The following is a 13134-nucleotide window of genomic DNA, read 5'->3' on the forward strand; positions in this document are numbered from 1 at the left end:
TTTTCCTAATTATATTAAATAACATTTTATATTTAATTATTTTTTTGTCACCCTACTATAAAAAGTTATAAAATGATCACTCAATTATTAATAAATTTCTTTTTTAGTCACCTAATTATAAAAAAATTATAAAATGATCATCTAACTATTCAATTTTGTCATATTTGATCACTAACTTACTAATATAAAAAACTCCAAAATAATTGAATGATAAAAAAGATAAAATTTAGTGCTAAGAAAACTTAGATTGTGCTTTGTTTCATGTAAAACCTTTTACACAAAATATTTTTCTTATTTTCCCATGTTTGTTTGACATAACATGACTTGGTCAAAGTAAGTCATTTTCTAAGCCAAAATAAAATGATTTTTTTTTGTGTGTAAAATGTGTTTATCAATTCTAATTTCGTAATACATTTTTCAACTTTAACTATTCAAAGCGTCGTAACACTCAAAAATTTCTCTTCAAACTTTTAACCAAAAACAATCATCATTATCAGCGTCTATGTCCCTCCTTTGACCGCGATAACTCAGGTGAGTTAAGGCAATGTTCTGATCCATTCATCTTTCCTTCGAAAATGTTGAGAATTTTTCTATTATATGTTCATCTTTGTTTCACGTTCCTTGATTTGCTATTTTTATTGATTTTAACATTATTTTCCCATTTCTGTCAATAAGTTCATTATGAATATAAAGAAATTTATTTATTTTCTCAATTGAAACAAAATATATTTGGTGGCAGGTAGGGAAAAAATTATAACTTTTAAAAACTTCATAAGATTATAGCAAAAGATCATAGATGCACCGACACAGATGAAAAAAGAGAAAAATTAAAGGATGTGGCTGCTGGGATTCGAGCCCAGGTCTCCACGGCCACAACGTGGAATTCTTACCACTAAACTACAGCCACTTGGTTGGTACTTCGTTATTGGGTCACTAATAATTTGAATTAAAGTGTTTTGAAAACAAATTATGAAAAGGTAAAATGATAAATTTAGCCCTCAACGTTTAATCTTTATCAATTTAACCATTATTTTTTTTTCGAGCTAAATTTGATCATTAACCTTTCAAAAAGAGTTAAATCACTATTTTTTTTACAGAAATACTAACTGAAACATTATTTTTTTTAATGATATTGGCATGGCAATCCGTGTGACAGTCCACGTGTATTTTTTTGCTAAAACGACACTATTTGCCTTATATGTCACGCCAACAAATAACTTAAAAATTATAGAAATATTAAAAATTAAAAATTAAAAAATAGGATGAAGTACGCATGAATTGTCATACTGCCTGCCATGTTTAAAAATTTAATGTTTTAATCAATATTTCCGTTAAAACATAGCAATTCGAGTCTTATTGAAAGGTTGATGGTTAAATTCGACTCTCTTAAAAAAGTTGATGGCCAAATTTAGCTTAAAAAAAGAATAAGGGCCAAATTGATAAAAATATATAAATGCTAAGTGCTAAATTTATCATTAATACCTAAAAACATTTAACACCTTTTGTAGTATATTTAGAAAAGGAAAAAGTGAAGAATCTCAAAATTACACGTGAACTTTAATTTTTTGTGCAATTTTATATATGAAGTATTAATTTAATTCAAATTTTACAAATTACTAACACAATTATCGATATAGCACCATTTTAAGTATACATATTGCAATACAAATAATTATATATCTCTAATATAAAAATAAATTGATGTATTTATTCCTTTGAATGTGTACAAGTTAATCAAAAATAAAGTTTCATGTATACATTGAACTACAATCAAAATTTCATGTGTATAATTGTGTCAAATCAAAATTCATATATCAAATTGAACATCATATCAAAGTTCATTATCCCAAAAGAAAATTATTCAAATTCTTTAAAGGTTTTAAAAAAAAATCACTTTTACCTCCCCATGATTTGAAGAATATCTACTTTATCTTTGGTAAAAAAATTACTAACCCCTAACAATTATTTAAATTAATTAATATTTTTTTAACTTCAATTTTTACATTCAATAATTTTTAATTTAAAAATAATAAAATTATCAATTTATAACTTCCCCTTCGATATAGAATAATTGTTATACCTACACACAGTGAGCTAGCCTCACGTCTTGTTGACCTCGTTGGTCAATGCCACGAACTAGAATTTCCTCCTGATACAAGAATGCCCATAAGGCCAACATCCCGCGAGCTCATATCGTGAGGACCACACGCTTGACATGGATAAAATACTTGCATTCCTATAACATCATATATTCATTGTCCTGACATGACAACTCATACTTACAAGGATAGGATATTAATAAATTAGTTGGGTTTTAAGGAGTATGGAACACACACACTCTCTCTCAAACTCTAATCGTTTCAATGAACACGGATTTCAATTACTTATGACTCTTTACCCACCGAGTGAAATGTTACAAACTACAATAACCTTAACTTTATATCAATAATGACTTATAAATAAATCCTAATAATTTTATTTAAATAAATTTATATGTTAATTAATTATAAATAAATATTAACAGTTCTCAGTTTAGAATCTTGAATTTAATTTTGAGTTATAATATTTATTTATTTAAAAATTAAAATCCTCATAAGATTATAGCAAAACCAGCTAGGAGATGAACTTCTTTTCCTTGATTTTTTCAGTCCATAACAAAAATGGTTCAACAAATGTGGCTGCTGGGATTCGAGCCCAGGTCTCCACGGCCACAACGTGGAATTCTTACCACTAAACTACAGCCACATATAATTTTAAATTATATATTTACTATTTTTGGGATGTTGAACGTGGTTTATAGTTCAACCCAAGCTTCCATTTTGATCTTTCTATTTCCTGACGGCTGCATGTTTTGCTGCCTCTACCATCAACATGAATCTCATTGTAGTTAAAATCAAAAATTTTATAGCAAGACTAATTATAAAAAGTTAAAATACAATGGCCTGCAATGCAAGTCATTTTCTTGACTAACCATATTTGTTTCCAATTTCTTTTATTAATTTCACATTCAGGCCGCCCGGTAGATGAAATTGGAGAAGATACGGACGCAGCTCTTGCTGTATAGAGTCAATGAAGCCATGTTTCAAGTTCATATGTAAAAGCATAAACAGGTCATGCGTAGGACGAGACTTCATATTCATTTATGTTGAAGTTTGCATGCATGCAGCAAATGCAGCACATGAAGCAGCCAAGAAGCAGAACAAGCTGCAAAGCCATACTTATGCTGGCTAAAGTTCAAGCTGCTGTTCATTTTGTTACTTCAAGCACTAGTTTGGTTTTTTAGTTCAAAATGAACTGAGTTGGTATAGCTTTTAATGTAATTAGGTGCTGATAGATTGATAAATCAACTTACCTATGTGTGCAAGTAATGTTTTCATAAATTCCAATATAGCTTAGTAGTGTTAGGTGGATGTTTAGGTGATGCAGTTGACTATAAATGTTTTGTTTTTCTTATTGAAAAGATGAGCTAAATGAGCTGATGCCATAGCTCCCTTGCTGCATATTTGTGAGCAAGTAAAAATACTGTCTTGTTCTGTCCTGTATTTCTTCCTCTGCTCTGCTCCTCCTCCAAAATCCCCAACAATTTACAGATTCTTTATTATCCATCCATGGCTTTTGATTTTAAACTACAATGTCCTTTTTGTTTTTTCCTGTTCTTTCTGCTACTATTATACACAACCACTGCTCAAAGCTATAGCAACATAAGCTTGGGTTTATCCTTTGTCGCACAAGATGATAACTTAGTATGGCGGGCATCACGTTCGGGTGATTTTGCTGTCGGTTTTCGAAAAATGGAAATGGATGGCTTCTTACTATCAATTTGGTTCGACAAAATACCTGAAAAAACTGTTGTTTGGTCGGCCAATAGAAACGATCCGGTCGAAAAAGGGTCGATAGTTGAACTGACAACCGGTGGTAACTTGGTCGTTAAAGATCAAAAAGGCAGGCAGATTTGGAGTTCTATTTCGGCTGATACTGGCGTTTCATATGCAGCCTTGCTTGACACAGGGAACTTGGTGCTAGCGAGCCAAGATAATACGATATTGTGGCAGAGCTTCGAGAATCCTACCGATACGCTGTTACCAACACAGACTATGAAACTTGACACTCAAGTCATTGCCCACTACACGGAAACGAATTACTCAAGTGGACGGTACCAGTTTATGCTGCAACGTGATGGGAACCTTCTGCTATATACCAAGAACTTTCCGTTTAATGATGCTGTGGCAGCTTACTGGTCGACCCAAGATTCAATAGGTACCGGCTTTCAAGTGATCTTCAACCAATCTGGCGCTATATACCTTGCAGCAAGGAATGGGACCTTACTTAATACGGTGTTTCCAGCATTAGAATCAACGCCAACACAAGACTTTTACATGAGAGCCACGGTTGATTACGATGGTGTGTTGAGACAATATGCGTATCCAAAGAGTACTGTTGTCGCTACAAGCGGTGGGAGATGGCCGAAGGCATGGACTGCTTTATCCATCCAACCATCAAATATCTGCAAGAGGATCGGTGGAGGGTATGGCGGCGGAGCTTGTGGATACAACAGTTATTGCAGGTTGAGTGATGCTGAACAAAGACCTATATGCCAATGCATACCAGGTTACACTTTCATAGACCCTAATGATATTAGAAAGGGATGTAGACTGAACTTCAGTTTTTGTGACGATGAAGGCTCGCAGCAAACGAATCTATTCAAAATCGTAATGATGCCAAGTGCAGATTGGTTCGATTCTTCGTATGAACAGTTCGAAGGAGTGACAGAGGATTGGTGCAGACAAGCTTGTTTAAGTGACTGTTTTTGTGCATTAGCCACTTTTAAAGATGGGGAATGTAAGAAAAAGAGAGTTCCATTATCAAATGGGATAGTTGATCCTGATGTTGGTGGGAAAGCTCTAGTAAAAGTACAGAAAGACAACTCTACGGGATCTGAAAAATCCGTAAATGGCAACAAGGATCAATCAACATTAATCCGTGTCGGATCAGTTCTATTCGGTGGCTCAACGTTACTAAACTTGCTTTTATTGTCATCATCTTTAATGTTATTTTACCGATCAAAGAAGAAACAAGCAATGGTTCAATCCCAAAAGGTCATGCCATCATTGTATCTTGAAACTTTCACTTATAGCGAGCTAGAGAAAGCTACGAATGGATTCAAGGACGAACTCGGTCATGGTGCATTCGGAACGGTTTATAAAGGAGATTTAGCCACTGAACCGGTTGCGGTGAAGAAATTAGACAAGAAGGAGAGACATGGTGAGAAAGAATTCAAAGCCGAAGTAGCAGCAATTGGACGATCAAATCATAAAAACTTAGTACATCTACTCGGTTACTGCAACGAAGGACAAAACCGTCTCTTGGTGTATGAATACATGAGAAATGGTTCATTAGCAAAGTTCTTGTTCAAAATTTCTAGGCCAAACTGGTACGAAAGAACAAGAATTGCTTTAGGAATTGCAGAAGGGCTATGTTACTTGCATGAACAATGTAGCTATCGTATCATACATTGTGATATCAAGCCGGAAAATATCCTTTTAGACGACACATTCTCACCACGAATTTCAGATTTCGGGTTATCGAAGCTTTTGAAAAACGATCAAAGTAGAACCACAACTGCAATACGAGGAACTAAAGGATATGTTGCCCCAGAATGGTTCAAAAACATGGCTATTACAATCAAAGTCGATGTTTATAGCTTTGGTATTTTGTTGCTGGGGGTTATTTGTTGTCGAAAAAATTTCAAACAAGATGTAGAGGAAGAAGAAGAGATGATATTGGCTGATTGGGTTTATGATTGTTATAAGAGTGGAACATTGCATTGTTTAGTGGAGAAGGATGAAGAAGCCATGAAAGATATGAAAAAGGTTAAGAAATTTGTGATGATTGCTATATGGTGTATTCAAGAAGATCCATCTTTGAGACCTATGATGAAGAAAGTAATACAAATGATGGAAGGTGCAGTTGAAGTTCCTGTTCCTCCTGATCCTAACTCAATTTTTAGTTCAATCTAAATTTGCTTTTGTAGACTAAATAAAGGTTGTTTACAACTGAGCTTCTGCATGTATTTAAAGCTAGCTCCATTACTTAGTTTTGTTAGGTGGATTATGAACTATTTTTAGTATCTAATATTTTGCATCCTTGTCGATTTTTTAATTTTTTTAATCGATGCTTAATCTTGTTCTCTATTATTTGAGGTTAGTGTTTTATCTGGTAACTCCATCGAAAATCACAAACGATTCACAAAATGAAAACATTTAATCTAATCAGGTCATACATAATAAATACTATTGAAACCATGCATTTTTTATCAACAAAGTAAAGGATTTTGGAATCTAATTTTATTCTAATTGAAAATAAAAGTAAAAATTTAAAATCTCAATAAGAGCGCTTTGTATTTTAAAAATTGAAAATTAATAGTTTTGAATAACGACGACTAAAATATGATATCGAAATTTGATATTTAATTCATATACTTAAAAAATTAAAAGAAATTAAATATTTTTAATGTTTCAACTTAAAATTTTAATCTAATTATTAACACTTAATATTTTTACATATTAGGATGGAAAATTATCATCCGTCCTATTTTATTTCCTTTTATTTTTCTTCTCAACTAAGCACACTCAAAATTCATCTTAATGCATAAAAATATATCCTTTCAAATTGGAAAGAGGAAAGGAGAGCGAAAGAGAAAGATGTGAATGTTAGTTCAAAATTATATATTTTTAAATGTTTTATTTTCTTCTATTTTATTTTTCAACTCTACCAAGCAACGGAGGGAAAGGAAATTACTTTTTTCTTTTTATTTTTTCATCCTTGCTACCAAGCAACCTACAGAAAAAAAATTTATATTTTTCATCTTTCTATTTTTCCACCACTCTAATTTTTTATTTTTCCAATTTTCTTTTCACTCTACCAAATAAAGTTTAAATATTAAATAACCTTTCAAATTGAAATTTGTTTCTAACCCTTAGAAATTCATATAAATTGAAAATATGTTAAAATTTATATACAAACATAATTTTTACAAAATTAAATATATAATAATATATATTTTAAAAAGAGAAAATAACAATATAAACGTTACATTTTAATGAGTTACCCTTCCATAAAAATACAAATTTATTTTAAGAAAAACTAAAATATAACCGATAGAAAATAAATATGTAATAAATATATTTATTAACAATCAATAAAATTTTAAAAATCAATTCATCCTTTGAATATAATGACATAAGATTTCAAATTTAAATTTAATTATAAAAAAATTATTAATTTTTATATAAAAAATAAAAAATATTTTAATAAAAATATAACTTAATTTACGTATAAAAAATATTTTAATAAATCCTAAATTCTAAAACACTTCAGTATGACGTCAGGATGACGTGCATAACCCGCTAGCTTTTTTAGCAACTCGGTAGATTTACAAGGATGGGATATTTTTTCTTAGATAATAGGTAAATTAGATTATTAGTCATTAAATTATGAATAAATTTTTATTTCAGTCATTTAACTAAAATAAATAATAATTTGATTATAAAATTATTCAAAAGTTTTTATTTAAATCATTAAATTGTTGAAATTGATGTTATATAGTTTTCTTTATTTACACAGCAACTTATTTCTTTAATATTCGGCACTGATCATTAAATTAATTTAAATTTAAAATATATATTTTTACACATTAATAAAAATTAATTAATTGTATCAATCATCTAATTTTTACTTAAAATTCACTGACAAAACTTAAAAAAAAAAAGGCCGCAATAACTTAATAACTTAATTTTTGAGATGAAATTTCGTCAATCATTTAATATCTGAAATGACACCAACTGTGATGGCCTTTATGTCAATTTTGTCAGATTCATTAATGGATTTCTCTGTTTTTTCCTGGTATAAAGATCTCATTAACGAATTGGCACTTAAATTAAAGAACCTTGCTTCCCCAAAAAAGAGAAACAACAAAGGTTTCATACCAGAGAATAATATACAAAGAATGAAAGAATTAACAAGTTTTTGGACTAAATTTCAATTGTTTTTTGATTAAGAGCTTTATATCTCCATTTCTCTTTATCTAAAAAATCAGCATCCAAGAACCTTGAAACAAATACCCAAAGCCTATAAATGTCTTCAAAATTAGTAAGGAACCCAATTGCAGCTGTAACAACATCTATCCCAGGGTGAAACTTATCTTTCTCCTTCATTTCTTCATGTTTATCACCGAACCAAATGTGTTGTAAACACCCAATGCTCAATGAAATATTGTTCCTATCAGCCAGTTTTTGCACTAATGCAGGATCAATCCTTTCCCCTTTCCAATCAAATACATTGAAAGCCAATGCTGGACCTCGGTCAAACATTACTTTTGGACCATAGATTTTGACAGCAGGGATTCCAGTTTCTGAATGTGGATGTTGGAGACTCATCAATGCATTCACTAACCAGTTAATCAAGCTCCTTGTTCTGCTACTTATTAGTACAAGACCTAATGAATCTGCATGGTCCAAGGCCTTGCATTGTAGGGTGTTGCTGGTTCTTGAATCTATTATTTCCTCAATTTCATGCAATGGTGCCTTTCCTTTGGGTGCTTCTAGCTTCAATGGTGGAACAAGGCTCACGATCCCAACATTAGTGGTTGAACCTTTCAAAACAGATGAACCAATGGATTTCTTGATAAACAAGCAGCAAAACCCTGATGGGTTTTCACCAAAAACTTTGAAAAATGAACAAATAAGGAAATCAGGGTCAAACAATGAAAGCCCTAAAGTCTCCATTTCTTTAGCACCTAATGCAGTTGCATCGAGCAATACATGCCATCCATTTTCCTGAGCTAAACTCATCCATGTATATGAATATCTAGACCCCGTAACCTTTGATTGAAGTGGAATGACAAATAACCCTCTCTTTTTTATTATCTTCTTCCTTAACTTCTCTGTTTGAATTTGCAGATTAGGCCATGAAAAACAAGCTGACATGCAATTTGCTCCTCTCTTTTTTGCTTTCTCAATCATTACATCAATAGCTTCACTTTGATAATCATAAACAGTGAGAAGATTTTGATTAGACCCAAAAGGATAAGATTCAACCAAAAGCTTAAAAGCTGAAGCTTGATTAGCAGTGAAAACCATGGTATAATCAGTTTCTGAAACATTCATAAAACTCATAATCCTTTTCTTAATCCCAGACTGAAACTCAGTTTCTTCACCATATAAAAGCTGAGAATTCAAGTTTATTGACTTACAACAAATATCAAAAAACGGTGACCCTTGAAGCTGAGAATAAGAGAAAAGACCATGCCCAATGTAATCAAAACAAGCAACATTCAAATCCAAATGAGGGTATTCACTAGCTCGGATCTTATCAGCTTCATCTGTCTGGGAATAGTGAGGGTAAACTTTGTTGAAACAAGCAAAGGATTCATGATATGAAGGGAGAGATTCATGGTTGGTGAAATGGAAATGAGGGTAGAGAGAAGAAGTGGTGCTAACCTCGAATTGGTAACGTGATGCAGCAGCACTTTGGGGTTTTGAAGAAGAAGAAGAAGCTTCAACATTATGGGGAAAACCAAGGAAGGGATTCGGACAACAACCAGAAGATGAACAACAGGCTTTAGAGGCCTCTCTTATCCAAGGTGATTGCATTTCTTGGTCTATAAATTCATGTTTTTGTTGGTTTATGTAGAACATAAATGCTAAATAAAGTCTTAAATTATTAGCATTGGGACAGGTTTCTTTTTCTTTTTTTTTTTTGAAAAACCCCATCATCAAGCATTACTCAATTGAATTGACCTCATCTTCCATGGATTACAATGCTATGTGTCCTCTTGTAAATTTAATATTCTTCATTTACTCGTTGACCCAAAATCCACAACATGGGTTTTTGTTTACAATTTATAATTGATTCAAGGGGTTTTGTGCAACTTTTTACATATATAATATGAAATGATTAAAGGCAAACTGTTAAAAAGAAATTAAAATTAAAATGATAAAATTCATAAACATTTGAAGATGAAATTTATCATTATATCTCAAAATTAATCCAAATATATATTCTTAAAATTATATATTATATAAAATATAAATCTTATAATAATAGTGATATATACAAAGTCAAGCATTTCCATCATGCTTTCTAAATCAACAAGAATATGATTAACTTTTCTTACTTTGCTTTTTATTTTTAATTTCAATAAAATGATCAAAAGTTGCTTTAAAATTCTCGTGAAGATGCTTAAGATGAAGAAGCCAACAAGCAGAAAATGGCAAGGAAAACTTTTGGAAATGAACGGCTTTTTAATGGAGGCCCAAAAAACCTTCATTTTCATTGTTTTTTTATTATTTTAAAATATGCTATAACTCTTTATTCTTTTTATAAATTTAGAATTTTGTCTTTTTACTTTTTAAATTTTAAAATCTAGGTCCAACTATTAAAATTATGAAAATTATTTTGTTAAATATAGGTTCGTTACAACGCCAATCTTTGAGTTACATAGCTGCTAAGTGAGTATTCTTTTTTTTATTGCCGACAAAGTAGAAAGACAAAAATTTTGAAATATAAAAGTAGAGGGATTAAATTCTTTAAAATAGAATTAAATTTCAAAATTTTGAAAAGTAAGTATAACTTATTGCATATTTTTTCTATTAACATTAGTGGTCTCTTGTTTCCTTTTTTACTTTTGGATTGTTGTACAAGTCAAGCTCAATTGTGGCCCCTTTGCCCCGACCACTCGATTATAGGCAAATTTTCAATCACTTATATTAAACAAAGACTTCACCCAAGTCTGCCTTAGTAGTTTTTACATTGTTTAAGTTATGGGTTTTCGTTAAATTAATAATTTGGTCCTTATATTATTATTAATATTATATTTTAACCTAAATCACTAATTATATTTAAAAAGGTATAATGATAAATTTAGTTCTCAATTTTTATATCTTTTATTTATTTGATCTCTTTTTTAAGCTAAATTTAGCCATTAACATTTCAAGATGAGTTAACTTGATTTTTTTTTAATGAAAATGTTAACTAAACATTAAAATCTTAAAAATATTGGCATGGTAACCTGCATGGAAGTTTATTTATACTTTATGCTGACATGCATTATTTGTTTTATATGTCACGTCAATAAATAATTTTAAAATTATAAAATATTCAAAAATAAAAATATTCATAGAAATTAAAATAAAGTACATGTGAATCGTCGTACGGGCTGTCATGTTTAAAGATTTAATATTTTAGTCAGCATTTTTGTTAAAAAAATAATTCAAGTTTTTTTGAAAAGTTATAGTTAAATTTGACATTTTTTAAAAGTTAAGGGCTAAATTTAGCTAAAAAAAGAGTCAAATTATCACATGTTCGTAAATGTTAAGCACTTAATTTAATATTATGTAATTTAAAAATATTTTTAGTTTGGTATAATTTGACACAAATTGTGAACTTGAGTTCGTATTTTTAAACCACAAATTAGTCAAAATAACTAATTTTTTATGGTTATATCAATAATAATATAAGTAGTAAATAAGTACAAAGAATATTCTCTAAATTAAGTCTATACGAAACTGTCGACGAGGCTTCCTCTACAATCGTACATGATTTTGCTTTAGAAATTTCCAACTTCCTTTTTGGATCCAAGAGGTTTTTACATTATTGTACTTACCATTTAGGGCCAAATTCATGAAAAATTGTTGGGTTTAAACATCAAATTATATATTTTTATGAAATTAAAATATAATTTTATCTTATATTTAATGATTTTTAAAATAGTTAAATCAAAATTTTAATATTTTTGGGTTCAAACTATAATTTTACCATATTAATTTAAGATTTTATGAATTTGGGGTCAAAAGCAACAAATTTTCATTTTAAGGGGTCAGGGCTCTTATCAGCCTCCTTCTTCATCCGTTCAAGTCTTGTGTAATAGGGTACTCGTATTCATAGAAGTTTTCATTTTCATTTTCATTTTCGTGCTTATCCTAATTGTTGATTCAAGTTATGCATGACAAAAAGGAGCATTAGAATGGTCTCAGTTCCTGAATATTCAGATAATAAAAAGAAAGAAAAAAGTAAAAATAATAATAGCATTGAGTATAAATTCCATCAAAATTTCCTTACTTAATCGAGCAACCCAAAATCTAGTTATTTCAACTACATTAAATAACCTTTGAAATTGGTCAAGACTCTCTAATTTATGACCGCTTATTTATGGTACCAGTTGTTACTTTATTGAATTTGCTTTATTAATAGGCTCATTATTCAACTTTGATCGTTATGAGCTGGTACCAAAATCGAGTCCTAAACAAGCAGATCTAATTTTAACAATTAGAACAATAACAATGAAAATTATACCAAAATCGAGTCCTAAACAAGCAGATCTAATTTTAACAACCGGAACAATAACAATGAAAATGATGCATAAAATGCATTTTGAACTCAAGGAGCAGCTAGTGGTTTTGGTCCTCCGAATATTTTTTATTTATTTTTAAGTCACTTAAAGAATTATAAAATAGAAAAAAAAATTCTTTTTTAACTTTAAAAAATATATATTTCAATTTAGACCCTCTAAAAGATAAATTAACAAACCTAATCAAACTGTTTAACAAATAAAAAAATTATCAAGAAAATATTTAAAAAGGTTGTCGAAATCTGAACTCAAAAACTACCCAGACCACAAATTCCACCAAACTACGTACGTTGTCATGTGATAAATGGTGAAGTTTCAAAATTGATCAATTATTACGCATTTGAAACTTATATTTTATCTATTAATGCCAAAGTTTTTGGTCTTCTCCAATTTGTACAATCTAATTGTTTGTTCTCGAAATGTTTGGAAAGTAAAAACAACGCAATAAAGATTGAAAAAGACCAAAGCATATACACCATAGAATAGTATAAAGTTTTTGCATTTATATAATATTCACATATAAATTTATGTATGTTTGAGTTGTAGTGTTGCGTATTGGTTCGGGTGATTGCTTTTGCGTAGTTAGTTCCTCTAAGGTCCAAGAAAAAGACTTGTGTTGGTCCATGGTTGTATTTCCTCCTTTCTTCCCTTTCACGATTACAACCTTACAATCAAGAATAGTTTCGCACATGTACTTTACATTTTTAAAATATATAGAGCGTTTATTA

General features: G+C 30.2%; 2 protein-coding genes and 2 non-coding genes across 5 annotated transcripts; 1 reads left to right on the plus strand and 3 right to left on the minus strand.

Annotated features, from left to right (window-relative positions):
• Positions 1–835: 835 nt before the first annotated feature.
• TRNAH-GUG (transfer RNA histidin (anticodon GUG)) lies at positions 836–907 on the minus strand. The gene has a single exon. It is a non-coding gene; the product is annotated as a tRNA-His (tRNA).
• Positions 908–2673: 1766 nt separating this feature from the next.
• Positions 2674–2745, minus strand: TRNAH-GUG (transfer RNA histidin (anticodon GUG)). Its single transcript has one exon. It is a non-coding gene; the product is annotated as a tRNA-His (tRNA).
• Positions 2746–3353: 608 nt separating this feature from the next.
• On the plus strand, positions 3354–6132 carry LOC107963678 (G-type lectin S-receptor-like serine/threonine-protein kinase LECRK3). Its single transcript, XM_016900106.2, has one exon. It carries the CDS (start codon positions 3609–3611, stop codon positions 6015–6017), a length of 2409 nt encoding a protein of 802 aa, XP_016755595.1. The 5' UTR covers positions 3354–3608; the 3' UTR covers positions 6018–6132.
• Positions 6133–7936: 1804 nt separating this feature from the next.
• Positions 7937–9796, minus strand: LOC107963677 (molybdenum cofactor sulfurase). 2 transcript variants are annotated; one of them, XM_016900105.2, is made up of 2 exons: positions 9498–9796; positions 7937–9383 (listed from the first exon to the last, which is right to left on the minus strand). In XM_016900105.2, the coding sequence occupies exons 1-2, from the start codon at positions 9771–9773 to the stop codon at positions 8031–8033; spliced, it is 1629 nt and encodes a 542-aa protein (XP_016755594.2). In that variant the 5' UTR covers positions 9774–9796; the 3' UTR covers positions 7937–8030. The 2 variants fall into 2 exon arrangements, with proteins under 2 accessions (XP_016755594.2, XP_040961628.1); XM_041105694.1 differs by having other exon boundaries at positions 7937–9791.
• Between the last annotated feature and the right edge of the window lie 3338 nt (positions 9797–13134).

The sequence above is a fragment of the Gossypium hirsutum genome, chromosome A03 (assembly GCF_007990345.1).
Source record: "Gossypium hirsutum isolate 1008001.06 chromosome A03, Gossypium_hirsutum_v2.1, whole genome shotgun sequence".
Classification (NCBI taxonomy): Eukaryota; Viridiplantae; Streptophyta; class Magnoliopsida; order Malvales; family Malvaceae; genus Gossypium; species Gossypium hirsutum.

What these genes read in the sequence shown, in the direction of transcription:
- LOC107963677 (XM_041105694.1), bottom strand. Translation starts at nt 9,773, where the DNA reads ATGATGGGGTTTTTCAAAAAAAAAAAAGAAAAAGAAACCTGTCCCAAT.
- LOC107963678 (XM_016900106.2), top strand. Translation starts at nt 3,609, where the DNA reads ATGGCTTTTGATTTTAAACTACAATGTCCTTTTTGTTTTTTCCTGTTC.